Source organism: Agelaius phoeniceus, chromosome 28 (genome assembly GCF_051311805.1).
Source record: "Agelaius phoeniceus isolate bAgePho1 chromosome 28, bAgePho1.hap1, whole genome shotgun sequence".
NCBI lineage: Eukaryota > Metazoa > Chordata > Aves > Passeriformes > Icteridae > Agelaius > Agelaius phoeniceus.
The window spans coordinates 6,522,631-6,549,134 of NC_135292.1; the positions used below are offsets into that span (position 1 = coordinate 6,522,631).

Below are 26,504 nucleotides of genomic sequence, written 5' to 3' on the forward strand. Positions count from 1 at the left end.
TAAAACCCCAGGAATTTCTGAGAATCCCAAAAAATCCCAACAAAATCCCAGTAAAATCCCCAAAATTCAAAAGGAGCCACAAGAAATTTCAATAAACCCCCAAACACCCCAAGAAAAACTCCCCCTCAAAATGCCAAGAAAAACCTCCAAAATCCAAACCCCCCAAATCCACAAAACCAGCCACTCCCAGTCAATCCCAGTGTGATTCCAGTCGCTCTCAATGAGATCCCAGTGTAACCCAGCATGGACTCAGCTCCTCTCACTGGGATCCCAGTGTGATCCCAGTTGCTCCCAGCATAATTCCAGATGTTCCCAGTTCCTCCCATGATGATCCCAGTAGCCCCAAGAATAGTCCCAGTCCCTCCCAGCAGGGTCCCAGTCGTGCCCAGTTGCCTCCAGGGTAGATTCAGTTTCCCCCAGCATCGTCCCAGTTGCTCCCAGCATGATCCCAGCTGTTCCCAGGGTGGTTCCAGTGCCCCCAGGATGGTTAGAGACACTCCCAGTATGTTTCAGTTACCTCAGAATGATCCCAGTCTTTCCCAGTTCCTCCCAGTTTCCTCTAGCATCATCCCAGTTTCCATCTGTTGCTCAAAGGGTGGCCCCAGTTGCTCCCAGTGTGATCCCAGTTGCCCCAGTTGTAGTCTCAGTCCTCTCAGCATGGTTCCAGAACCTTCCAGCCGATCCCAGTTGCTCCCAGTGGGTCACATTTTCCTCCCAACATGGGCCCAGTAGCTCCCAGTAAGCCCCAGTCAGGTTCCATTCACGCCCAGTATAATCCCAGTATGAGTGTAGCCACTCCCAGTATGATCCCAGTCCCTTGCAGTGTAATCCCAGTTGCTCCCAGTCACTCCCAGTCTGATGCCAGTGCCCCCAGAGTGATCCCAGTTGCTCCCAGCATGGGCCCAGCTGTTCCCAGTGTGCTTCCATCACTCCCCTATGGTTACAGACACTCCCAGGATGGTCCCAGTTGGACCCAGTTGCCCCTGCTCTAGTCCCAGTCCCTCCCCAGATGATCCCAGTCCCTCCCAGCATGGTCCCACTCACTCCCAGTTGCCCCCAGCGTGGTCCCAGTTCTCCCCAGCATGGTCCCAGTTGTTCCCAGTGTGGTTCCAGTCCCCCCAGGATGGTTCCAGACACTCCCAGTATATCCCAGTTGCCCCCAGCATGTCTGCAGTCATTCCCAGGAACTGCCAGTGGCCCCAGTAAGGGGTCAGTTCTCCCAGTATGATCCCCCAGTCATGCCCAGTATATCCCAGTTGCCCCCAGCATGCATCCAGTCCTTCCCAGTTCCTCCAGTTTGCTTGCAGCATCATCCCAGTTTCCCTCAGCTGCTCCCAGTAGCCCAAAGTGTGATCCCAGTCACTCCCTTTCAACCCCAATATGATCCCAGTAAGCTCCAGTTTGATCCCAGTCACATGCCAGCCCTCCCAGTGTGGTCCCAGTATAATCCCAGTTGCTTCCAGTCTCTCCCAGTATGGTCCCAGCTGCCTCCAGCGTGGTTCCAGTTGCTCCCTAGATCAGCCCAGTCAGTCCCAGTATGATGCCATTTGCTGCCAGCGTGCTCCCAGTTGCTCCCAGTCAGGCCCAGTCTGGGGGATGATGTGCAGGGTGTGCTCCCAGTCACTCTCAGATCCTCCCAGTATTAGTCCAGTCTCTCCCAGTATGATCCAAATATGGCCCCAGTGTGCTCCCATTCCCTGCCAGTATGAACCAGTTGTGCTCCACATGGTTCCAGTTGCTCTCTTTCACCCTCACTTTTGTTCCAGTATCTCCCAGTTTCTCCTAGCATGATCCCAGTTGCTCACAGCTGCACCCAGTCATCCTCAGCACCATGCCAGTCACTCCCAGTATATGCCAATTGCCCAGAACATGGTGTCAATTGCCCCCAGCAGGCTCCTACTCACTCCCAATATGATCCCAGTATTATGTCAGTACAAAGCCAATACAGCCCCAGTCGCTCCCAGTACGATCCCAGTGCAGCCCAGTCCCTGGCAGTGCTGCCACTGCTGGGATCCCCCAGGCCTGTGTGTGTTCCCCCCTGGCGGATGTGCCGAGAGGAGCCCCAAGGGCTGGCAGTGGCCAGGCAGGGTCCCCAGCAAGGCCCAGTTTGGATGTGCAGCCCCCAGTTTGCCCAGTTTGCCTCTCCTTTGGCCCGGGCCGGGCTCCCCCGCCCGCAGCGGCTGGGAGCAGCCGAGAGCCCCGCGCTGCCCATGCCGACCTGGCCCGGCTCCATGGCCGCTGCTGCCGCGGGCTGCGAGGGCTGCGGGAACGGGGCACCGAGGGTGTGGCTGCTGCTGGGGGAGGAGGAGGAGGGAGGGAAGGGCAGGGATGGAGGGGGAGGAGGAGGCGGGGTTAGGGGGGAGGAGGGGGAGAAAGAATGGAAGGGGTGGGATGGAAGATGAGCAGGAGGTGGGGATAACACAGAGGAGGAGGAGGAGGGGGGATGGAAGAGGAGGAGCGGGAGGAGAAAGAGGAGGGAAGGAGGCGGGGTTAGGGGGGAGGATGAGAGGGAGGTGGAGATAGGACAGAGGAGGAGCGAGAGGAAGAGGAAGAGGAGGGACAAAGGCGGATCAAGGCTGAGTTGCGGGAGCCACGCGGTCTCGATCTCTGCCTGAATTCGCAGCCCCCACCTGTGGGATCATCGCCCCCCCCCCCATGGCTCCGGTGAGCGGGGAGGGGGAGCCCGGCCCGGATATCCCGGGGGGTCCCTGGGTTGGGTTTTTGGGGGGATGTTTGGAGAATGAAGAAGTCCAAGGCTGAGCGGAAAAGGCCCCTCGGGGGGACATCGGGGGGTGGCGGTGGTGGCTGCCGGCAGAGGCAGCCTGGAGGAGCAGAGCCCTGTGTGCCCCAGGAGGCCAAAGTGGGGAGGCCAGAGAGGGGGGAGCGCCGCCATTGGCGGGAGCCTCAAGAGCCTGGAGAGGGGCAGGGGGGACTCCTTGGAGCCGCTGCAGCCCAGAGCAGAGAATGAGGGGAGAAGGGAGCCCGGGAGCCCAAAGAGCCCCGGCATCCCGAAATGGGGAGAGCCAAGAGGGGGCAGTGCGTCCCCCGAGACGGCCTGGGGGGATCTCACTGCCCTTGCCTGTGGCACGGAGGCAAATCCCATGCTGTCCTTGTCCTTCCTCGCCCAGAGCAGGAGCTGAGCATGGAGAGCAGGGAGGACAAATGCCCGCGGCAGAACCTGGTGGCAGAGGCCGTTTTGAGCGGCTCCACGGCGCAGGAAGCCAACGGGGAGGAAAAGCCCTGGAGATGCCGCACGAGGAGGGGCTGCAAACGCAGATGGCGGGGATGTGAGGGGGAAAGAGCCAGCCTGGGCCGGGAAGGCGGCCGGAGATGGAGGCAGAGCTCAGAGCTGGTGCTCCATGAGCAGCTCCATGATGGGGAGAAGCCCCACACGTGCGTGGAGTGTGGGAAGAGCTTCAGGTGGAACTCCGAGCTGATCAGGCACCAGAGGATCCACACTGGGGAAGAGCCCTACGAGTGTGGGGAGTGTGGGAAGAGCTTCAGCTGGAGCTCCAGCCTGATCAGGCACCAGAGGACCCACACAGGGGAGAGGCCCTATGAGTGCTCCAAGTGTGCGAAGAGGTTTCAGACCAGCTCCAGTCTCCTCCAGCACTATCAGAGTCACACAGAGGAGAGGCCCTTCCAATGCCCCGACTGTGGGAAGGGATTCAAGCGCAACTCTGACCTCGTCAAGCACCGGCGCATCCACACTGGGGAACGGCCCTACGAGTGTGGGCAGTGTGGGAAGAGTTTCAGGGGGAGCTCTGACCTGATCAAACACCAAAGGATCCACACGGGGGAGAAGCCCTACGAGTGTGAAGAATGTGGGAGGAGCTTCAGCTGCAGCTCCAACCTGATCGTCCACCAAAAGATCCACACTGGGGAGAGGCCCTACGAGTGTTCTGAGTGTGGGAAGGGGTTTCAAATCAGGTCCCATCTCCTCCGGCACTATCAGAGTCACACAGAGGAGAGGCCCTTCCAATGCCCCGACTGCGGGAAGGGATTCAAGCACAACTCCCACCTCGTCCTTCACCAGCGGATCCACACCGGGGAGAGGCCCTACGAGTGTCCCCAGTGTGGGAAGAGCTTCTCCTGCAGCTCTCACTTGACCCGACACCAACGGAGGCACCGGTAAGGGAAGCCCTGCGAGTGCCCCGAGTGCGGGAAGAGCTTCGTGCGCTGCTGCAGCTCCATCCCCCACTGGAGGAGGCACTTTGGGCACAGACCTGGTCACTCACATTCCCTGTGATCCATGTTGGGAACACACCTGGCTGCTTCTCCTTTTGGTTTGGCCTGAATTTTTTTCCCTTCTCCATCTCTTAGCAGTTCAAAAGACAAGAGGGATTCATCTGTCACTTCAAAACCACTCAAATCTCACTGAAAACAAATGAATTTTAACCCAAAAGGGCTCAATTCCACCTCAAATTCCTTGTTCCCTCCTCAAAACAACTCAATCCCATGGCAAACTCACTCCATTCCACAGCCACCAGGGTGAGATGGGGTTGGAAGCAGACTGGGAGAAGTGGGATCATGTGGAGCGGTGGGATGGGGATTGTGTGGGCCTGGCTGTGTGGGATGTATTTGATAGCAAATAAAAATTTCTGAGTTACTGATTTCTGTCCCATTCATTTTCAGGCAATTTTGTTTGCGGTGTCACCTTGTCAGCTGAATTAATTCCCATAAGAATCCCTTCTTTAGAATCATCTAACCCAAGCAATCCAAAAAACCAGTATCCAAATAAAACCACCCCCCTGCGTTTAATTTTTTTAATTGTAATTTAATTGTTTTAGAGTATTTAGGGGTGTTATAAATTGTTTGGTTAAAAGGTATGAGAAATTATCGTGGTGTTTGGTTTTGTGTTTAGTATATTTGTAATATGAATTGTTTAACTAAGGTGTGTTAGATTGCATGTTTGTTTTTTAGATATTTTTTATCTCAAGTATATTAGCAATCGAGTTAAAACTTTCCAAGGTTATTTCTTGGTATATAATTTATTTATATTTTTTGGTAATGTTATAGTTCTTGTTTTTTTGGCTTGAATCATTACTGGAGTATTGTAAGTAAAAGTTGAAGTTACTATATTTCATTTTCATTCTAATTATTTATTGTAATTATTATTTATTTAATTATAATTTCATTCTAATTTTTTAAGATGATAGGAAGGAAGTTCAAGGGCAGGAACATTTTTTCCTGGCTGGGAACTGGAATTCCAGATCCTTGGAGCGTGTGCAGGACAACACAGACTGGGATCAAGTATGGGCTGGGATCAAATATGGGCTGGGATCCTATGGGTTGGGACTCCACAGAGTGGGACCATATGGATCAGGACCACACAGACTGAGATCAGCTGGACTGGGATCAAATATGGGCTGGGACTGTTTCTGAAAGTAACTTTTTGTATAGTTTTTATTTCTGTTGTTAATTAAGCTCAGTGAAATAGCTGCTTGTGTTAAACTGCCTGCTTGGATGGGATAACATCCAATGCACCCAGGATGAGGACACCTGTACAGATCTGCCAACTATCAGCACTCCCCGTCTGAAGGCAGAGTGCAGCAAGGCCCAAAACCTGGAGGTGATAAAGAGAAGGAGCCAAAACCACAGCCAAGAAACACACATGCTATGAAAAGGCAGACCCAAGGAGGGGCCGTGTAAAATCATTCCTGGAATATGTAAAGTAGTTTATGGATATGCATGAGGCTCTATGAATATGCACCAGGCTGATGTAAGGGGAAAGGTATTTCAGGGCGATGCACATTCCTTGGTTGTGGCTTTAGTCCATTTTTATCACCTCCAGTTTTTGGGCTTTGGTTCACTCTGTGAAATTTAGGTTTTGGGATTTTTAGTATGTTGTGGATGGAAGCAAAATGGAGGGCACAGTGTTTTGTCCTGGGTTTCTTCTTCATGCTTCTTCCTTCTTCTTCATGGGTTTGGGTGGCTTTTTGTAATTGGGCAGAAATTCCACATTGCAGGCTCTTTGGGATCAGTTATTGGGTTAAAAGGGAAAATAATCTAGGTGTCAGTTCCTAATTGGATAGTTTAGTCTTAAAAGACCTTGGAACAAGAGATTGTTGGCCATTTTGTGCCTTCTAATGAAAAGCTGCTGAACTCCCAGTAATGAGGCTGTTTTACCGATAAGAAATAATAAACACTTGAGTCTGAACATGAATTACTGTCTCAAGTGCCTTCAATCCAGAGCCAGTGAAACCGACAACTGGTACCCCACAGCTTGAGGTAGTGCCAAGGCAGAACTTGTTCATGCTCTTTTCCCCTGGTGATTTTCTACTCCCATCCAGACTCTAATAGCAAAGCCGTGCTGGTGACAAAAGATTGACCTTGGCATTCTGGGGCACTTTCTGGGTGGGTGTTTGAATCTGCTTTTCCAGGCCTCGGGCTGAGCAGGGTGAGGCCGAGGCCTGGGCCCCTCCAGGCGGCGCCGGGAGCCCCCGGGGCAGCGGCGAGGGGCGGCCCTGAGGGGCGGCACAGGGGGCATTTCCCCCGAGCGGGCGGGCGGGCGGGCGGCGGGGAAAGGCGCCCTGGGCACAAGGGCAGGCACAAGGGCCCCGGCTCTCTGCAGTGCGGGCGGCCCAGCGCCGATCGCTGCTCCCGGAGCCGCTGCCAGGGCCGGGTCTCCTCCCCGCCGCTGACCCTGCACCTGCAGCGCTGCCTCCGCCTCTGCCGGGCTCCCCGGCACGGACGGCAAGGACGTGGACACGCTGCAGCAGGGGCCCAGCAGGGACACCCAGATGGTGCCGGGGCTGCAGCTCCTCTCCTGCAAGGAAAGGCTGACACAGCTCGGCTTCTTCAGCCTGGGAAAGAGACCCAGCCTTGATCCAGCTGCGGCCTTCCAGTACCTGAGGGCAACACACAAGAAAGCTGGACAGGGACTTTGTACGAGGGCAGGCAAGGACAGGACAAGGGAGCATGGATCCAAATGGAGAGAGATTAGGTTTAGGTAAGGGATTCAGAAAAAAGACTCTCCTGGAACAGGTTGCCCAGAGAAGGTGGGCATGTCCCGTCCCTGACAGTGTTCAAGGCCAGGCTGCATGGAGCTCTAGACAAGCCGGTCCAGTGCAAGGGGTCCCCAGCCACAGCAGGGGGTTGCAGCCATGGGCTTTTCCAGATCCCTTCCAAGCCAAACCATGCCACGACTCCATGATTCTGGGATACTTCCCCTCCTCATCCTCTGGCAGAAAAAGAAACTTGGCCCCAAGTTCTACACTGCAGACCATGTCTTTTGACAGCCTGCAACTGTGTCAACAGAGGATGAAAAGAGATGACATTACTGACACGATTTTCCTTTACTATTTGAAAAGTAAATGCTCTGCTCCTGTCCACTCTGGCAAAATTGTCAGAAGAGGCAATTGTTCCCCATGAAAAGCTTGGTCTAATGCAAAGAGGAAAGAAGCCAGAAGCCAACAGTCTTCGTTATTGCTACGTTGTTTTCTTTGGTTACTTCTCTAATAGGAATGACTTTGGGGTGTGATTTGTTTGTTTCTCTCTTTTGTTCCTGACGGCATCGCGGTCCCCCCGCAGCGCAAGGGCGCCCTTGTGGCCCTGGAGCCGGCGCTGCTGTGGAAGGTGTCACGGCCTGGCTTCCGCGGCGTCGTGCGGCTCCTGGACTGGTTCGAGGTGCCCGAGGGCTTCGTGCTGCTCATGGAGCGTCCGCAGCGCTGTCAGCACCTCTGGTACTTCCTGCACGAGCGGCGGTTCCTGACGGAGCCCGTGGGGCGGGGGCTGTTCCGCCAGGTGCTGGAGGCCATGGGGCACTGCAGCAGCCGCGGCGTCCTGCACCGCCACATCAAGGCCGAGAACGTCCTCGTCGACCTGGCCACGGGCGAGGCGAAGCTCATCGACTTCGGCTGCGGCACGATCCTCCAGGACACGTTCTACACCCGGATGTCAGGTGAGCCCAAGCCGGGGCCCAGCTTCGCAGTGGAGTTCCCCCCTTGGCTGGCAGAGGGGGAAGAGGGAGGAAAAGAAGGAGGCAAGGAAGGAGGGGGAATCCATCTTCAGCCAGCTGCAGCCAGGTTGCTTTGTGGCAGGGCAGGGGCTGGCTGTTGTGGAACGGGAGCTGGCTGGGAGGGAGGGAGCAGCATGGGCCTGATGAGCTGCGCCCGTGTCCCATAGGAACGCTGGAGTACAGCCCACCGGAGTGGATCCTCTTTGGCTGCTACCATGGCCAGCCAGCCACCATCTGGTCCCTGGGCATCCTGCTCTATGAGCTGCTCTGTGGGCACCTTCCTTTCCACACCACCGAGGACATCGTCCGGGGCCAGCTCTTCTTCCTGCCCCAGGTGTCTCAAGGTGGGGATGCACCTTCAAGGCACGAGGGGAAGAACGGGGTTGGGAGGGGCGGCTGGCACATAAGCGTCCTGCTCTTGCAGCTGGTGAGGAGGTGGATCTCCTGAGCTTAGCTGGAGGAGGTGGCACCTGTGCCTCTGTGCTGGTGTCCTCTGCAAGAGAGGATCGATAGGAAGCTTTTGGCTGCAGCTCTGAGCATTCCTGGTGTGGCCTGGGCACTGTGGAATGTGGGAGACCACGGACAGGAGCCTTGTCCCGCTGAGCTTTGTGGACAGTTGGCTGGCTGAGAAAGGTCACGTCGACATAATACCCCTGGTTAAGCAAGAAGGAGAGAAGTCTAGGAGTCAGCAGTCAGTGTCCATATAAGGCAAGGACATTGTGCCCTTGATGCAACAACAGGATAGGGAAGAGGCTCTTTTGCCAAAAATATGAAGAATAGTTTCAACAGAATAACCACAAGAATGCAGAAGTAGGCGTAGTTGGCCGATAAGTAACTAACCAATAATGAGCTCTTCTTTGCAATATGTATGAGCTTTATTAACACCAATATAAATATGTGTGACTCTCAATGAAGTTCGAGACTTGCTGATCAGTCATATTGCATGCCACAGTTCTCCCGCCGATCCAAAACAAACCCAAACTCCAGCCCTGGGATACCCTATAAAAGCCCCACGGCCCTCCTTTTGCCCTGTCTTTCGGGGGTCAGAAATGGATTCTGGAGCTTTCTGAAACCCAGACCCGTCTCGTTTGTTCCCGGCACGGGCAGCTGCAGCCTCTCTGGACACCATGAACTCTGGAGAATGGGGACAGCCAGTGGGGACAGGTCCTGGACTGCAAGATAAGTGTGTGTTCTGCTTGCCATCTGTCAGTGGTGGGGCAGTTATCTTCTGTTCATTGGGCAGTTTCTCTCTTCCACAACCAATCCTCCCTCTGGGGAGGTGTGTTCCATTAATAGGCCATTAATTATTAATTATTAATCTTCTGGTAATGGTCCACTGAATGTCACTGCATGGCTGATTAAATGACATCATCCCATTGGGAGATGCTCCGCCCAGGGGGAGGAGCCAAGCATTACTGCCTGGATAGAATCTGAGATTTGGAACACTGTAGGCAGCCTTTTCCTCCTGGATTCCCAGAGGAGCAGCTGTCTTTCTTCTCCACGGGATTCCCAGAGGATCAGCCTTTTCCAACTGGATTCCCAGAGGAAGGAAGATTCCCAGGCCCATCTACAGCAGCCCTGGACCTTCAGAGGAAAACTCCACCCTTCTCCAGGATCCCTGCTCCAACAGAGCCACACCTGGCACTGCAGAAGGGCTGCAGCCACCACTGAATGGGACTGCTGCCAGCACCCTGACCCACAGGGGGTCACGTCCTGTTCTGACTCTGTCAGTGGGGTTTTTTTCATTTGTACTACTGCATTTATATTTTTAATTTTTCCTAAAAAAGAACTGTTATTCCTATTCCCATATCTTTGCCTGAAAGCTCCTTAATTTCAAAATTATAACAATTCAGAGGGAGGGGTTGACATTTTCCATTCCAGGGGAGGCTCCTGCCTTCCTTAGCAGACACCTGGCTTTTCAAACCAAGACAATAACAAAGTTACTTGAACACCACAGATAGAAAATCCATTTTAATCTCTGCAAAAAGCCAATATTATGTGTCCATAACAATAAACCTCTCGCTGAGTGATGGTAGATGTCAAAGTAACTTTGCTATAAAGATATAGTTTTTATTTCTGTTGTTAATTAAGCTCAGTGAAATAGCTGCTTGTGTTAAACTGCCTGCTTGGATGGGATAACATCCAATGCACCCAGGATGAGGACACCTGTACAGATCTGCCAACTATCAGCACTCCCTGTCTGAAGTGAGCTACACTTTGGTAACATCTCATGTTTCATGCATGCAGTGGGTGACAAGATGATTTAAAATGCTAATGAAATAAACTAGAACGATTTTAAAATGCTAATAAAATAAACAAGAAAGGTCATTTTTGTTCCTCAAAACAACAACAACAACAACAACAACAACAACAACAAGTTCTGGTTTAATGAAAGGTGGAATCTGTTGCTCTTAAGAGCAAAGATTCATAGCTGGAATAAAGAGTGTTCAGCCCAGCTGTTTCTACTGTGAGGCCGTATTTCATCCCCCCTGAAAGTCCTTCATGTTTGCACAGAAAACTGTCCCTGCACAGCCCAATGAATTCCATCACTTCAGCTGGCCAAACAACCACTGTGGTCAAGTGGGGTCTGAGCAGCTTCCAGGATCCCAAGCAGCTTCAGAAGCTTCATTTTACACCTCCTCTTCTCCCAGTGAATACCCAGCACCACCATCACTGTGGACCCATAGCTATGGATCACTGGCCTGGCCAGCACAGGGCTAATGTTTGCATCAGCCAGGAGGAGCTGCTCTGCCTGCCTGTCTGTCTTAGCCTCAGCCCTGAGACCCCAAATGCCTCCATTCTGGCCCAATCCTTCCTGGTGCTGAGCATAAGAACTCGTGCAGACAAGAGCAGGGAGGGAATCTCCCCAGCCGTTTATCACCTCAGCAACAAGACCTTGGCACCAGGCTGTTATCTGTAGCAGAAAGCAGCATCAGGAAGGAGACACCAGATCACCAGCCCCAGGCCATGGCCCTGGTGCTGTCCTTACCAGTGATCAGTGTCTGCAGCTCTCCAGGAGCTCAGGGAGCAGGGATGCTCCTCACCATCTCATCTTACCCATGCACCCAAAGCCACGGCCAGCTGTGTGCTCCTGCCCACCAGCACATGCCAAGGCACAGCGTGGGATTCTTGGGGAGGTGTCCTCTGCAGGGCCAGGAGTTGGACTTGGTGATGCTTGGGGGTCCTTTCCAGCCCAGGATATTTTGTGATTCTAAGGCTTTGGCCAGCCCAGGTTTCAGCCACCTCCCTGATCCAGGTGTGATTGACCCCAAACCAGATCTTGCCTCTGTCTACCCTCCAGTGCAAGGAACATGTTGCATCTACCCCAGCCCCCTGCTTGTGTCTGATGGATCATGCTGACGTTTTCAACATATTTCTTGGAGTATTAAAAAACATTACCTGACAAACAATAAAAAACAAAAAACAAAAAACAAAAACAAAAACAAAAAAAAAAAAAAAACAAAACAAAAACAAAAAAAAAAAAACCAAAAATAACCAAACCAAACCAAACCAAACCAAAAAACAAAACAAAACAAAAAAAAAAAAAGAAAAAAGCAAACCAAAAAAAACAACAGACCAGCCCGAAGAAAATCAATTTGGGTAATGATGGCCTTTTGTTCCAGCTTATCCTGCACCAAACTCCATAGATGGTAACTCTGAACATTTCCCAGACCTTCACTATAGAGCTTGGAACTGTCTCTCTGATTTCTTGGTTGTTTCATGACACGTGCATTTCTCCTATATAATCCCAGTGTTTTGCTTAGAAGCCATATTATAACTGGGAATCAATCTTCTTCATTTGAACATCTAGGACAGCTTCACACATCATTTCACCATTAACTAGGATAGACTCAGCCTTGCAGATCTTTCAGGTTTCAAGCCTGGCTGTGTTGTTTCAGTTCTTTGCTGCTGCTTGTGTTTTGTGAAAAAAAAAAAAAAATAAATAAAATAACCAGACTTTGGGACTTTCTGTTGCGGCTTGAAGAAGAACACAGGTTGTTTCATCGCTGTTGTGAGACATGTGTTACCTGGCTCATTAATTCACAACAGTTCTTGTTTTCTCTGCCTTTTTTCACGCTGATGTGATACATTTGTGAAGTCCAGGGTTGTACTGCAAGTGATTAATGCTGCAGTAAAGTCTGATAAACTGAGATTCCAATAAAAAAGTGTGAATAAAGTTCTGAAAGCTCACATGTGACAAAACCCATAAATCAGCCCAGAAGCAGTCATTATGGTGAGTTACTAACGAGATTATGCAGCTGCATTTGTCATCATTTCCCATTACATAGAGAATAAACCTGTCAGGCTGATTTATGGCAGAGGGCTCCACAAGATGGGAACTGTCACCTGTACTGTTCTGTGGAAAACGATGAGAAATGCTGTGTGTGCTCAAGTGCTGAATGGAAAAGGAAGGAGGGGAGATAACTGTTCTTTGAAGGCACTGATTCAGGGACAAAGACTGCAGAGAGGAGTCATGCTTACACCCATGGGATGGCAGGAAGAGTATCCACCAACCTGTCCCAACAGCAGCAGCAGCATCAGAATGCGTTCTCCACAGGTGGAGGGAAGAGAGGAGAGAGGAGGTCTTTTGAGGGGACCAAAGTCAGTCATGGAGAAATCCTAGAAGCCTGGAATGGTTCGGGTCACAAGGAATCTGAAAAACCATCTTGTTCTAACCCCTGATGTGGGCCGTGACAAATTGAACAGCTGAATGCCTGGCTACTCAGGGGATACTCAAGGTTTTGGATTCCATGCCTGTGCATCTACCGTGGAGCAGCTGGGTCTGCTGGGAGCAGATGGCATCCACCTGAGCTCAGAGCAGGCCAAAAGATGGGCAGATGTGGGACTGAGCAGGGCGAGGGACATCCCTGCACAGCAGCGCTCTGACAAGAGCAGCAGTGGCCTCCTCTCAGTGCCCTTCCCCGAGCAGCAGCCGCTGAACACCATGGTGGCTACACAGATGCTTTTGGCTCTGCAATACCTTTGTGCTCAAAGGCCACGCTGGGCATTTCAGCTGGGCTGGAAGGTCTGGCTGGGCAGGGAACAGGCAAGAGGCACTGCTGGTGTGAGCTCCATTTGTTCACTGGGGACACAAGGAAGATTCTGTTCATCCAAAGAAAAACACACGCAGCCAGTCCCTGCTAACACAGCAGTGCAACTCTGTCCAGAGCAGCTCAAATTCTCTGCCAGAACCACCCCCCTGCACCTTCTTGATCTGAAGGGGACTAGAAGTGGTTTCACTGCAGTTCTTTATTTCTGCTGTCTGATAATGGGAAGGTTTCACAGAAGTCTTGGATGGACTGGATCAGGGAATAGTCAAGCAAGAAAACCTGAGCAACCATCACCCAACCCCACTGACAGAAGAACAAGTCCCATTAGGAAAAGCACCTCAGCTGTTTTCATAGTTGAAAATATGTATCCTACTCAACATTATTGATTATAATCTTTTCCCTTTGGAAACTTATCAGTGGGGACTTCTGCCTGCTTTGTGAAGGAAGCCCCTGGGGCCCATCCCCTCCCAGAGGGGCTGCACTTGCTGCCTGCCGGGGCTTTCATTGCTGGGCCCACTGGGAGCCCCTGAGCTGGGCTGGGCACCAAGGGCAGGGCTGACCCGGCTGTGATGCCTCTGGCCCCTGTGACACCAGGGGCAGCGTGTCACAATGGGGGCAGCTGGAAAAGGCCCCCGCAGGTAACGCTGGCCCAGCACAGCCTGGGCAAGCGGTGAGTGCGCACGTGGCGGGGCTGGGCCGGGCCAGGGCCGGGCCACAAGTGCCGCACCCGGGCCTGCATTGTCCCCCTGCACCCAGGGCCAGCCCCTGGGGCCGGCGCCTTGGCCGGGGCACGGGGCTGCTGCTGCTGGCCCACTGGCACAGGCCCTGCTGCCTGCCAGCTGCCCGGGGCCCTCTGCTTCTGCCCTCACATCCCTGCGCCTCCGGGCCTCACTTCAGCCCCCACAAGCTCCCTTGGGAGCCCCAGTGAAAGCCTTGTCTCTCTCCTCCTGCAGACCATGGCGCACAGAGCAGTCCTGGCTGGGCTTGTGCTGCTCCTCTTCCTGTTCCCACTTTCCGTGGTGCACAGATTTCACGGGCATGGGCAGCCCCGTGCAGAGGAGATGAAAGCGGCCCCCCCAGAGCCAGCTGAGCCTGGCTGGGGACCCTGGCTCCTGGCTGCCTTGCGCTACCTGCACCAGCTCTGGCAAATTGCTCAGCCGCTGCTCCTGCTTTTGGGCTGGTGGCTCAGGCGCAGAAGGGCAGCCACGAGGCAGAGAGCAGCGGCCCAGAGAGCTGAGGAAAAGGCCAGAAGGAGGAAGGTGGAAAGCGAGCGGAGAAGGCGGCTCCTTAGGAAGAGATTCAAAGACATGGAGCAAATGCGCCGGGCCACAAGAGAAATAGAAAAGCAAATGGCCAGGCTGATTGGAATGAATAGAGATACAAACAGGATGCTGAAGGTAGGCAGGGCAGGCTTTTGGAGGAGCACAGGCAGTGGCTGTGTGAAGAAAAGCTTCCTGCTGGAGATGCTCTCTGGGCCGGCCAAGGCGAGCCGCACATCTTTGTGAGCAGCCGGCGCACAGAGCTGCGCTTGCTGCCCAGCACAGCCCTGCGCCGGGGCACAGCCTCCGGGCTCCTGACACACCCTGCCCCTCTGCCCTCTCTCTCCTCACGGGATCTATAGTAACTGCATCTATTTTAACCCTTTTCCATACAGAGGCTTTGCATTTGCTCGAGGATGGAGGCATTTGAAGCAGGATTGGGCCGGATGGATGGATGGATGGGGCAGGCACAGGGCCTGCAAGGCCTCCCTGGAGTTCAGCAGCCTAAGGCAGGAAATGCCGAGTCATGATGGCTGGGCCTAAGATGCCCCTCTTCCGCCTTTGGACCCCTGCTTATCTCTCTCTACGACTATAGGTCACTTTCGCCTCAACCCTTACTATTGAACAATTTCTAAAACCCCTGAATGCTGTAAAAACCTTTACTTTCAGCCAGATTGGCAGAAGAGGCTGTCCCTGAAAACCTTTGCAGAAGAGCCAAAGAAAGACATCTCTGTGGAACCTCACACAGCCTTCTCCTCTCTCTCCCTGCATCTGCCCAAGGCACTTAGCAAGCCAAAGAGCTGCAAACCCAAATGGGCTGATAATCACTAAAGAGCTGATATCCCCATGAGCTGAGCTTGCTAAGGTAGCCTGCAGCTGGAAGCTGCCTGGGAGTCCAGGCAGGCTGTGCTGGACAGGACTGTGCTATCCGGAGCAGCCACAGCCGGACGGGGATACCCCGAAACGTGGCCGAGGCACGCATTAGGTGGATATTGATTTCACTTCACACTTAGTTTAGAAATAATTTAGATAGTTTATTTTTTTATCTATAAAGAATTTCATTGTATAGTATAAAAATTGTACATTTTAGTAGGAATTATATAAGAAACAACTACTAATTCTCTTAGAATGATTCTACATTCTACTTACTACATAGTAATTATCATTAATTGTAACAATTACTGCGAATTATGGCAATGTACCAGAATTGATATTTGTTGAATCTTTGTCACACTAAGTAACTTTTCACACTCGACAATGTCCAAACACCATTGTCATTCTATTAGTTCATATATCTTTTAGAACTCTCCAGAAAAAAATTCTTAAGGTAAGGATGACTATTATTGTGATTTGTTCCTGAGGATGTTTAAAGTATATGATAGATTTTCAAAAGGACACTGCCTGCCCTCATTTCTTGTGGCATTCTGTTCCCTCTGGAGCTGCAGTCAGTGCAGAGTTCCAACAAAGGCAGTGCTCGAACAAACACTGTGTCTGTGAGTGTCCACAGTGGCCTCCAAGGCCATCCAGTTCTACCCCTGTGCCATGGGCTGGGACACCTCTGGCTGGGCCAGGCTGCTCCAAGGCCCATCCAGCCTGGACTGGAACACTTGCAGGGACGGGGCAGCCGCAGCTGCTCTGAGCGCCCTGTGCCAGGGCCTCACAGCCCTCACAGCCAAGGCTTCCTTCCCCAGAGCCCAGCTCGGCCTGCCCTGTGGCAGGGGGAAGAAGCCATTGGCCCTGGCGCTGGCCCTGCAGGCCCTGGCCCACAGCCCCTCTGCAGGGCTCTGCTGGGCCTGGTGCAGGCACGGAAAGGCTGCAGGAAGGCGCCCCTGGAGAAGGCCTTGGAGAGCACTGGGGCCAGGAGTGCCCCCGTGAGGGCAGCGAGCAGGGCCCGGCCTGTCCGTCCGTGCGCGAGGGCACAGGGCGGGCGCTGGGGCCCTGCCAGCTGGAGCGCATGAATGCGCTCGGACCTGAGATTCCTGCCCCTTGCTCAGCTGTTCCGCTACAGCACGAGTGGCCAATTTGTGCCACTCTCGTACAAAACAGCTGAAATTCTCTGCCAGAACCAGCCGTGTGCTGCTTCTTGATCTAGAGGAGCCTGGAGGTGGCCTGGCTACTGTTCCATCTCAGTGGTGTCCGATAATGGGAAGGTTTCACAGAGCTCTTGGATGGGCTGCATATCGGAAGACTCAGGCAGGAAAACTGAGCCACCCTCACCTACTCCACAGAGAAAGAGAGAAAAACCAGCGCCATCACAGAAGCAACTCTGGTGCTCTCATAGTTGATATTATGTATCATATTCAAGATTATCAGTTATATTCTTTTCTCTTCCACAACATGTCTGGCAACTTCTGCCTGCTTTGTGGAGGGAGCCCCTGGGGCCCATCCCCTCCCAGAGGGGCTGCACTTGCTGCCTGCCGGGGCTTTCATTGCTGGGCCCACTGGGAGCCCCTGAGCTGGGCTGGGCACCAAGGGCGGGGCTGGCCCGGCTGTGATGCCTCTGGCCCCTGTGACACCAGGGGCAGCGTGTCACAATGGGGGCAGCTGGAAAAGGCCCCCGCAGGTAACGCTGGCCCAGCACAGCCTGGGCAAGCGGTGAGTGCGCACGTGGCGGGGCTGGGCCGGGCCAGGGCCGGGCCACAAGCGCCGCACCCGGGCCTGCATTGTCCCCCTGCACCCAGGGCCAGCCCCTGGGGCCGGCGCCTTGGCCGGGGCACGGGGCTGCTGCTGCTGGCCCACTGGCACAGGCCCTGCTGCCTGCCAGCTGCCCGGGGCCCTCTGCTTCTGCCCTCACATCCCTGCGCCTCCGGGCCTCACTTCAGCCCCCACAAGCTCCCTTGGGAGCCCCAGTGAAAGCCTTGTCTCTCTCCTCCTGCAGACCATGGCGCACAGAGCAGTCCTGGCTGGGCTTGTGCTGCTCCTCTTCCTGTTCCCACTTTCCGTGGTGCACAGATTTCACGGGCATGGGCAGCCCCGTGCAGAGGAGATGAAAGCGGCCCCCCCAGAGCCAGCTGAGCCTGGCTGGGGACCCTGGCTCCTGGCTGCCTTGCGCTACCTGCACCAGCTCTGGCAAATTGCTCAGCCGCTGCTCCTGCTTTTGGGCTGGTGGCTCAGGCGCAGAAGGGCAGCCACGAGGCAGAGAGCAGCGGCCCAGAGAGCTGAGGAAAAGGCCAGAAGGAGGAAGGTGGAAAGCGAGCGGAGAAGGCGGCTCCTTAGGAAGAGATTCAAAGACATGGAGCAAATGCGCCGGGCCACGAAAGAAATAGAAAAGCAAATGGCCAGGCTGATTGGAATGAATAGGGATACAAACAGGATGCTGAAGGTAGGCAGGGCAGGCTTTTGGAGGAGCACAGGCAGTGGCTGTGTGAAGAAAAGCTTCCTGCTGGAGATGCTCTCTGGGCCGGCCAAGGCGAGCCGCACATCTTTGTGAGCAGCCGGCGCACAGAGCTGCGCTTGCTGCCCAGCACAGCCCTGCGCCGGGGCACAGCCTCCGGGCTCCTGACACACCCTGCCCCTCTGCCCTCTCTCTCCTCACGGGATCTATAGTAACTGCATCTATTTTAACCCTTTTCCATACAGAGCCTTTGCATCTGCTCGAAGAAAAGCACCATCTGAAGGCATCGGGCCCAATGATTGGAGATTAATTCAGATTCTTAAATAGTTTTGAAATATTTAAAATGTTTTCTTTAAGTATAATTGTCTTTAGCAACATTTTCCAAACTTTTTATTACTATAATGTAGATTAATACTCTTGTAAGAGATCATAAATATTTTAATAATAAGTAGGAATTAAATAATGGCACTCTTCTTTAGATTACATAGAATTTATAATTCATCAAAATTACCAAGAATTATTGCAGTTAACTAAAACTGAAGTAAACTTTATTTTTATCTAAGCCAGCAAATGTTGCTTAATCTCCATGGTCCAATAATTATTTTGTGTCTTGTTTAATATTCATATATACAGTATATAGACTGTTGCTACGAATGCCTATAATCACAATTGGTTAATTTAAATTACACTCTCTGCCCTCCTGTCTCGGGAGGGTGACTTCCCTCAGGCAGCTGCAGTCCCTGTCAAGATGCAATAAAGGCAATGCCTGAACAAACGCTGTGTCTGTGAGTGTCCATGTTGGACTCAGGTGTCAGCTGTGGGGAATTCCTGACACAGGGGCACCACAGCACCCTTGGCCATGCAGAGGCTCCTTTCCTCCCCTGCAGCAGCTGCTCCTTTGGTGCTGTGATCCAGCCTCTGCTCTGCGCAATGCCAAATGCAAGAAAACCAGGAGTGCCACCACTCAGACTGTCACTCGGGTCCCTGCAGAGCTCAGGAGCCACCATGGCTGTGTAGGTGTGGAACCTGCAGTGGGCCATGACAGCAGGGACAGCAGGGACAGCAGGGACAGCAGGGACAGGGGGACACAGCACAGCAATCACAGCCGGGCTGCCCTGGGACAGGCCCGGCAGGCGGACAGGACACGGGGCAGGCAGGAGTCCCCATCCTCTCTGTGCCCTCCTGAACACAGGCACATAAGGGACAGGGGCAATGGGGACACAGCCGGCCCCTCTCCTCTGGGAATATCCCACCTGCCCAGGGGCCCTGACAGAACGCAGGGGCTGAGGCTCTGCAAGGGGAACCCAAGGCTGAGCAGGAGGACCTCCAAGTTACATCTGCCCACATTCTGCATGCAAACTGCTGCGTGGAGGAGAAAACCAGAGGGGCCTTGCCACAGCAGATCCCATCTGAGGGATGTTGTTCTCTATTCCTGCACACGGGTGCCCCATGCAACATGGAGCACATGAATGCACTTTGACACCAGATTCTCACCCCTGCTCGAGCGCTCTGGCACAGCAGGAGCGGCCATTCCCTAATAACACACGGGTTTGCAACTCTTGTGCAAAGCAACACAAATTGTCTCTCTCCTCCTGCAGACCATGGTGTCCAAATCAGTCCCTGCCCTGCTGGTGCTGCTCCTCTTCCACTTCCCACGGCCCGTGGTGATCAGTTGGGATGAGGATGCAGAGCTGGGCAAAGAGGGCCTGGAGCAGGCTACCCCAGAGCCACCCGAGCCTGCCTGGGGACCCCTGCTCTGGGCAGCCGTGCAGCAGGGGCCCTACTGGGCTGCTGCTGAGCTGCTCTTCCTGCCTTTCTTCCTCTGCCTCAGGCGCAGAAGGGCGGCCATGAAGCAGAGAGCAGTGGCCTGGAGAGCTGAAGAAGAGGCCAGAAGGCGCAGGATGGAAATGGAGCAGAGAAGGCTTCGCTTCAAGAGGACATGCAAAGACTTGAAGGAGATGTGGAGGACCATGAAGATGATCAAGAAGAAAATGGCCAGGCTGATTTGAATGAACAGCAAGGTGAGCTGGTTCCTGCTGTGAAGCTGAACTCATTGTGTTCAATCAGATTTTCTCTGCACCGATGTCATTGTAGTCAGCTGAGAAATTGGTCCCCTAATTTGAATGCAGTGGTGCATAGAGCTGTAGTCTAATGTTTTAATGTAGCTGACCTGTGCCCTGATAGCAAGGGGTGTTTAACAAATCTGGTATTGCCAGAAGGCTTTTGTTACTCTGAGACTGTGCTCTGTACATGGAGCAGCAGAAGAATTAAGGCCAAATCCTCCCTCAGGATCTGGAGGATATCACACGTGGGTAAGGAGCTTTTGTAAGGAAGAATTGACTGTTCTTCTCTCCCACCAGGTGACCCTGTGCTCCAACACGGTGATGGAGTTCTACCAGAGAATGCTGGTGCACCTGGAGGGTGTTGGCAAGGGAGGGGCAACCCTGATCATCACAGCCAGGTCCCAGCCCTTGCCTGGCTCCCCCAGGCACTGCCTTGCCCAGGCTTTGCTGGCTGCAGCTGCCAAGGAGAAGTGCTGCTGAATGCCCTCATGTTGTGCCAGCTGGACATGAGAACAGCAGTGCTTGGGCAGCAGCCTGTGGTGAAAAGCACCCCTGCTCACAGCCCAGCACGGGCCTGGGCCCTCTTCTAAAGGCACCAGCAATGATATCATTGATTGGCCTGGGCTTTGGTGCGTGAGGGGGAACAAATTTCCCGAGGGCCTCCTCTCCTTCTTCCTGCAAGAGGTGGAGTTGTGCTGGTGGTGAGCACCGTGCACTGGTTTGGGCCACACCAAGCAGCTGCTGAGAGTCAGGGTCTGGCTCTGTCCATGAGGGCCCATGGCAGGGGGGAAGTGGCTCCCAGCAAGAGTGGGGAGGGCAAGGTCTGACAAGGGGAAAGCAGCCCTTGGTGTGGCAGGTCAGCTCCAGATTTTCTCCTTCCCTCTGCTTCCCATTTTGAGCTTTAATGTTGTCAGAGCTGAGCCCAAAAGTCGTTGTTGCTGCAGCAGAATTCCATGCTACTGTGCTGCTGTGGGTGTCAGTGTGATGCCCAGAGGGATGCAGCTCCCTGGGGCTGTTCCCTGTCGCAGGCAGAGCCATGCAGGCAGTGCCTGGGCTGCCATTCTGTAAAGCAGGTGGAGCTGGGGCCAGGCAGGGCCTGGAGCTGTGCAGTGGAGGAGCCAGGGAGCTGCAGGGCCTGGCAGGGGCTGATCAGCCCCTCTGTGGGGCAGCTGCTGTCTCGTGCCCTCCAGGGCTGGGGCAAAGAGCTGAGTTCTCAGGCAGGGCAGCAGCACCATGGCAGAGAAGGGAGTCATTTGTACTGAGACACTGGGGCTGTGTGTTCCTTGGGCCTTGGGGAGCACTGATCCTTGTTGGGAAGGCTCCCCCAGAGCTCGTGGCTCACTGGGACTGTTCCAGGAGTCCTTGCAAGCCTTCTGGGGTACAGGAGGGGCTGAGGCAGCTGTGGGGCAAAGGGCTCTGCCTGGGGCACTGGGCAGCCTCTGGGTGCTGCCTCTCAGGGTTTGGGCCTCCTTGACAAGACGTGTTGGAGTGGGCAGAGATAGAAGGCAATTTATCCCTGTAGGGCTGTTCAATGTGCATTGGACAGTGACCAATGTGTTCTGCTCCATTGCACAATCTCTGGGGGGAAACGTTCTCCATTCTCTCAGGATCTCTGATTGCCCTGGGGTCATCTCTCTGCCCAGATGTCTCGTTCCTGAGCTCCAAGTGTCCCCCCAAGTGCTGCTGTACCATGAGTGCCACCTGAAGGTGCCCCATGAGAGGAAGATCCTCATTAGGAATCCCAGCCACCTTCCTGGCTGCTACGGGCTCATTCCCCAGGTTTGGCATCACATCCACCTCCTCCTGTCAAATATTACTGAGGAGATTATTAGGGGAAAAAAGGGTTTGGATAAGACCTTGCTGGTTTCTATTCAGCCTTAAAGATCTGCTGAGAACAGGATCCTACCCGAATGTAAACTTTAGGAGGCAGTTGAAGCTCCTGAGGAAACAGTTGATGTTCTGGTCTTCAGGGGCTTTTCTTGTGGGAGATCTGAGAGGGTTGTGAAAAGCTGCTGCATCCACAGACACCAGTGCCTGTGCTGGCAGCCTCCTTGCAGGATCCCCTGGGAGTGCTAAGCCTACAATTCTTGCATCTTGTTTGTGCCTTTTACCTTTGTCCTGGGCAGTTGTAAACGTGTGTGTAAGTTGCTGTTGCGGTGCATGTTGAGGAGTCTAAAGTTTCTCCAGAGGTGCCTCTGAAGCTGCATTTCATTCTGTCCCTGCCAGAAAGGCAAGGAGGACTCTGCTGTGCTCGACCCCAGCCCCAAGCCCTGTGGGATTGTGCAGCCCCAGAGCTCAGCAGAGATCCCAGCTGTGGTGGCAGTGCAGGCCCTGGGCACTCACGGCCCCAGCGCTGTCACCGGCGTGTTCGGGGATGAGCTGGGTCCCGAGCGGGTGGCTCGGGGATCCAATACGGGGACGCGTCGCTCCGGCAGCCCCGGCAGCCCCGGAGGGCTCCGGCCCCCGCCCGGCAGAGCTGCGGCTGCTGAGACCCCAAAATATCCCCAAAAAACTGGTGAGACACCCCAAAAATATCCCAAAAAATCCAGGGGAGGCCCCTCAAAATCCCAAAAAATCCCAGTCAGACCCCCCTGAAAAATCTCAAACAATCTGGGTGAGATTCCCCCAAAAATGACAAAAAATTCGGGTGAGATCCTCCCCAAAAAATCCCCAAAAACCCGAAGTCCAGGTGAGACACCTCCCCAAAAAAATTTTTAAAAATTCAGGTGAGACCCCCCCCCCCGAAAATCCCAGTGAGACCCCCCCAAAAATCCCAAAGATTTTTTTTTCCTGAAGAAAACAAGTGAGACCCCCCAAAAAATCTAGGTGAGACCCCCCCCAAAAAAAACCCAAATAAATCCCAAACCCACCCCAAAAAATCCAGGAGAAACCCTCAAAAAATAAAACAAAAAACAGGTGAGATCCCCCCCCAAAAATCCCAAAAAATCCCGCTCAGACCCCCCTGGATTTTTTGTGTGCAGCTGCTCCTGGCAGGGTGCACAGGGACAGGGATTCTGCCGGGGAAAACAGGCCCAGGCTGCTGGGGAGAAGGACAGGAGGGATGGGAGGCACAAACAGCTCCTGCTGGTGCAGGTGTCCCTCCCTCCCACTGCAGGTCCCTGTTCATGGTTATCTTATTTTCCAGAGATGAGCTTTACCCTCCTGAAGTCAAACCCCACCCACCAAAGGGGAAGAGAAGCAGTTTGGGTTCCTTGGCATCTCAATGGAGGCATTTCAAGGTCAGAAATGTGGAGGAGCCAGTCGCAGCCCTGAAAGAAGTGCAGGATTTTCCCCACTCTTCAGGAGCAGAGGTGGATTTTCTTGTCCATGCCGTGCTTGTGTTCCTGCCCAGCCTGCCAGCACCAAGTCCTGCTCATGCTGAGCTCCCTTTTTGCTGCCCTGCTGTGCTGTGCCCTGACAGTGGGCTGGGCAGCAGGGCCAGTGGCTGGACATGGGCTGAGGGGGAGGGAGAAACAGGAGAGTTTTCCTTGGAGAAGCTGACTCAGATCCTACAGGCCTGTGCTGAGTGTGGGATTTTGTGCCTTGTTTCCTTCCCAGTGTAAGATGAGGCTTTTCCCTGCATCATCCTGGTCAGATCTCCAGCTTCCCTCCCAGAGCCAGCTGGGATGATCCTGATCTCCCTGGAGCCTCTTCCCAAGGCAGCCAGACTCCCTGTTTGCAGGGCTCTGCTTTCCCCCAGAGCTGCTGCTGCCCTGCTGGCCCTGGAGCTGTCTGACAAAGGGAGACTTTGCAAAGTGGCTGTCTCTGCCTCCCAGCACAGAAAATGGCTTGTTTTCCAGGTGCCAGCACCAACTCCTGAGCACCCTCACCTGCCATGAGGCTCGGAGGGGTTCAGGTGCTCCCTGGACGTGGCGCACGCTCCCCTGGGAGCGGAGAAGGCAGGAGGGAATCTGTCTCCCTGCCCATTGTCAGCGTGGCCAGCAGGGCTGGAGCTGCCAGTGCCGCTGGGGGCCCTCAGCACTGGCCACAGAGGGGCCTCCCATCCCTGCAGGCCCATCACAAAGGGCTGCTGGAGCAGCTGCTTGTTGGAGAGGCCGTGCAGGACACGTTGCAGGGCTGCCCAAGGACGCTGGGCAGCACCTGTGCAGGGCACTGCTCCCCCTGGAACTCCTCAGGTGCTCCACAGGAAATTTTGGCAGGAGCTTTTGCTGCAGCACCTTGAGAAAGCAGCATTTAAATCAGAGAGAGAGGGCAAGAGCCTCCGGAGTCAGATGAGCTGGGCTGGACTCCTTCCCTCAGCTCCAGGAGCTCTCACTCTGAGTCTCCTCCTTTTCTAAAAGCAGGAAGCTTTTAAACTTTTTAAAGGCAAGTTGTGCATCAGAGAGAATTTCTACTGCCAGGAGACATCCCAGTTCCCTTTCCTGTCATGTACTAATTAATGCATTGGCCCATGAGTGTGGGAGAAGATTTTCCCCATGGTCCCTGCCCTGGTCAGTGGCATGGATGCAGGATGAGGTGAGGGTGATTCTGGCAGTGTTTGGGGAATAGGCCCCTCTGGCTACAGCTGCCCTTTGCTCCAAGATGCTCTTCTGCATCCATTCCCATGCTCAGCACCTCAATCTCTCCTGTCTTCCACCCAGGCTTTCAGTATCCTGCCCCTGCCAGGTGTGCTGCAGCCAGGAGAGAGCCAGCAGGTCTCCTCCACCTTCTCTGGCCACCTCAGCAGCACCTGCAGTGTCCCGGAGCTGTGCCACGTGGAGGGAGGCCCCAGCTACGAGGGGCTGGTGCCCGGGGAGGCCTCACGTGTCAGCTCCTCCCTGAGCCCCCCGAGATCAACTGTGGCTCCCAGGCCCCTCTCAGGCACAGGTGAGTCAGCCTTCCATGGGCTCCTGCTCTGCCATGGGTTATTGTCCCTGCAGGGCTTCCCTGCTCCAAGGACTCTGAGCTCAGAGGTGCTGCACAGCAAAGGCAGCAGCAACACAGGCATGGCCACTCTGAGCTCCCTGGTTGCCAAGAGAGGAAGGACCTTCTCCTGTTGAGACACAACATCTTCTTCTCTATCTGAGTGCTGAGCCCTCCTGGCTCAGCTGCTGCCTGCAGGGAGCTGGGCTCTGGGCTTGCCTTGGCACTGCCTCTAGAGGGGTCTGGAAGTCCATGGTGTTGAGTGGCATCTTCTCCATCATCTCCCTTCTTCACCAAAGCACTGGGATTGTGCTATGGGCAGGCGTGGGGCACAGAGCAAACCTTGCTTTGGGCCCTGCTCCTGCCCCAGATGAAGCCCTTGCACTGCTGATGTGCCAGGGCTCTCCTTATGCTGGGACAGCAGCCAGAAAAGCTCCTGTCCTTTAGGCTCCCCTGCAGCTGCAGCCGTGGGCAAGCACAGGAGAAGCTCAGCTCCAGCAAGGCAGCCCAGCCCAGGACACACAGGCCCAGGCTGGAGCTGGGAGTGGAGGTGCTCCAAGCCAGCCTGTGCATCAGGACTTCTTCAGGCCAGGCTGGAGTTGGTTTCATGGGGAGGAGAGGGACCAGGCTGCTTCCAATGGTTTCCGTGGCAGCCAGCACTGGTTTGCTTGGTCCCAGCTGGGCTCCAGCAGGAAATCTGCCTGACAAGAGCCTGCCTTGCAGGAGAGGAGTTCCTGCAGCCTCTGCTTTCTGACTGATAGCATTGTTCTCATGAAGGAGCAGGCTATGGGTCGTTAAAGCCCAAGATCACGGGCAGAGACTCTCTAACTAATTAGAGTTAGACAGTGCTGTGTTTATTAACACCGGCGGGCGGCACCAGAGCCGTCCCTAAAAGGCGCAACCGCGCTGCCCAAGGTTCTTTGCCCTCTCTTTATTGCCCAAGATCTTACATACAATACATCTGCACAAGCCCAGCACCTCCCATCCCTGCTCTGTATTCAAATGAGCTCATTGGTCCTTCACACCTGTGCAATTCCTCCCTTGAATTGGGTCCGTGGTCTCAAATTGGGTCCGTGGTCTTAAGGGATGAAGTCAGGAATGTCTTCATCAGGTCTCTGTGACCCTCTGGCACCATCCAAGGTCCCCTGCTTAGTGACTGATTGACATCAAGCCCAGGTGCTAAACCATTGTTCTCCTGGTTTCAAGATGTTCTTCTAACAGTTCACTGACTCCACTTCCTTCTAGAAAGAAGCTCCTCATGGTAAACAATAGAACAATCAGCTCCAGCTTAAGCATCTCACAATCATTAACCTATGGTCTGCCTGTCTAACTTACATCCTGATCAGTGGGAATTGCTTCTAAGCCTCAGCTGAAATCTGAACTCTTTACAATCATGCTTCAGCCATGCCCAGGGGGAAGGGGGCTGAATGAGCTGAGTAAGAATTGTAGGGGAGATGAGCAGCTGTCAGCAATCTGTGCTCTGCTCTAAACTGGGAAGCCAAGAGACAAAGGGCGTTTTCAGGCAGCAGCACAGAGAGCTGCTGGATCAGCCTTGGGCAGGGCCTGGAGGGGTCTGGCTGTGCCTTCAGAGGGAGCTGGCACAGTCAAGAGCCTCTGATGGCAAAGCTGAGGTTTGGCTGGGCCTGGAGGTCCCCTTCCACCAATGCCCTCCCTTGGGATGTTCCCAAGCCCTGTGGCTTGAGGAGAATTCACGGGAATGGCCTCAGGGTCAAGGAATGAAGTGCAGGGCCAGCCAGGACTGGGGAGCCCAAGTTTCTGGTGGGGACTCTCAGCCATGGTTTCTGTTTTGTCTGCACAAGGGAGCTGAAGCAGCCGGCTCAAAAGCTTGAGGAGGAGGCAAAAGTCTTAGAGGAGGGAGAGAGAGGGAAGGAGGAAGAGAGGCAGAAGAAGGAAAAGAAGGGTGTCTCTGTGGGGAAGCAACCCCCAAAACCAGAGAAGGGGGAAAGCAAACAA

At 54.1% G+C, this 26,504-nt stretch overlaps 1 protein-coding gene across 1 annotated transcript in view; it reads left to right on the forward strand.

Annotated features, from left to right (window-relative positions):
* The window catches only part of LOC143696088 (uncharacterized), a 392,325-nt gene that overhangs the window by 207,880 nt on the left and 157,941 nt on the right, over window positions 1-26,504 (forward strand). Inside the window, exon 7 of the mRNA XM_077191296.1 lies at window positions 3,415-4,124. Coding sequence (XP_077047411.1) covers window positions 3,415-4,124 — 710 coding nt within the window. The remainder of the gene's footprint in view (window positions 1-3,414; window positions 4,125-26,504) is intronic.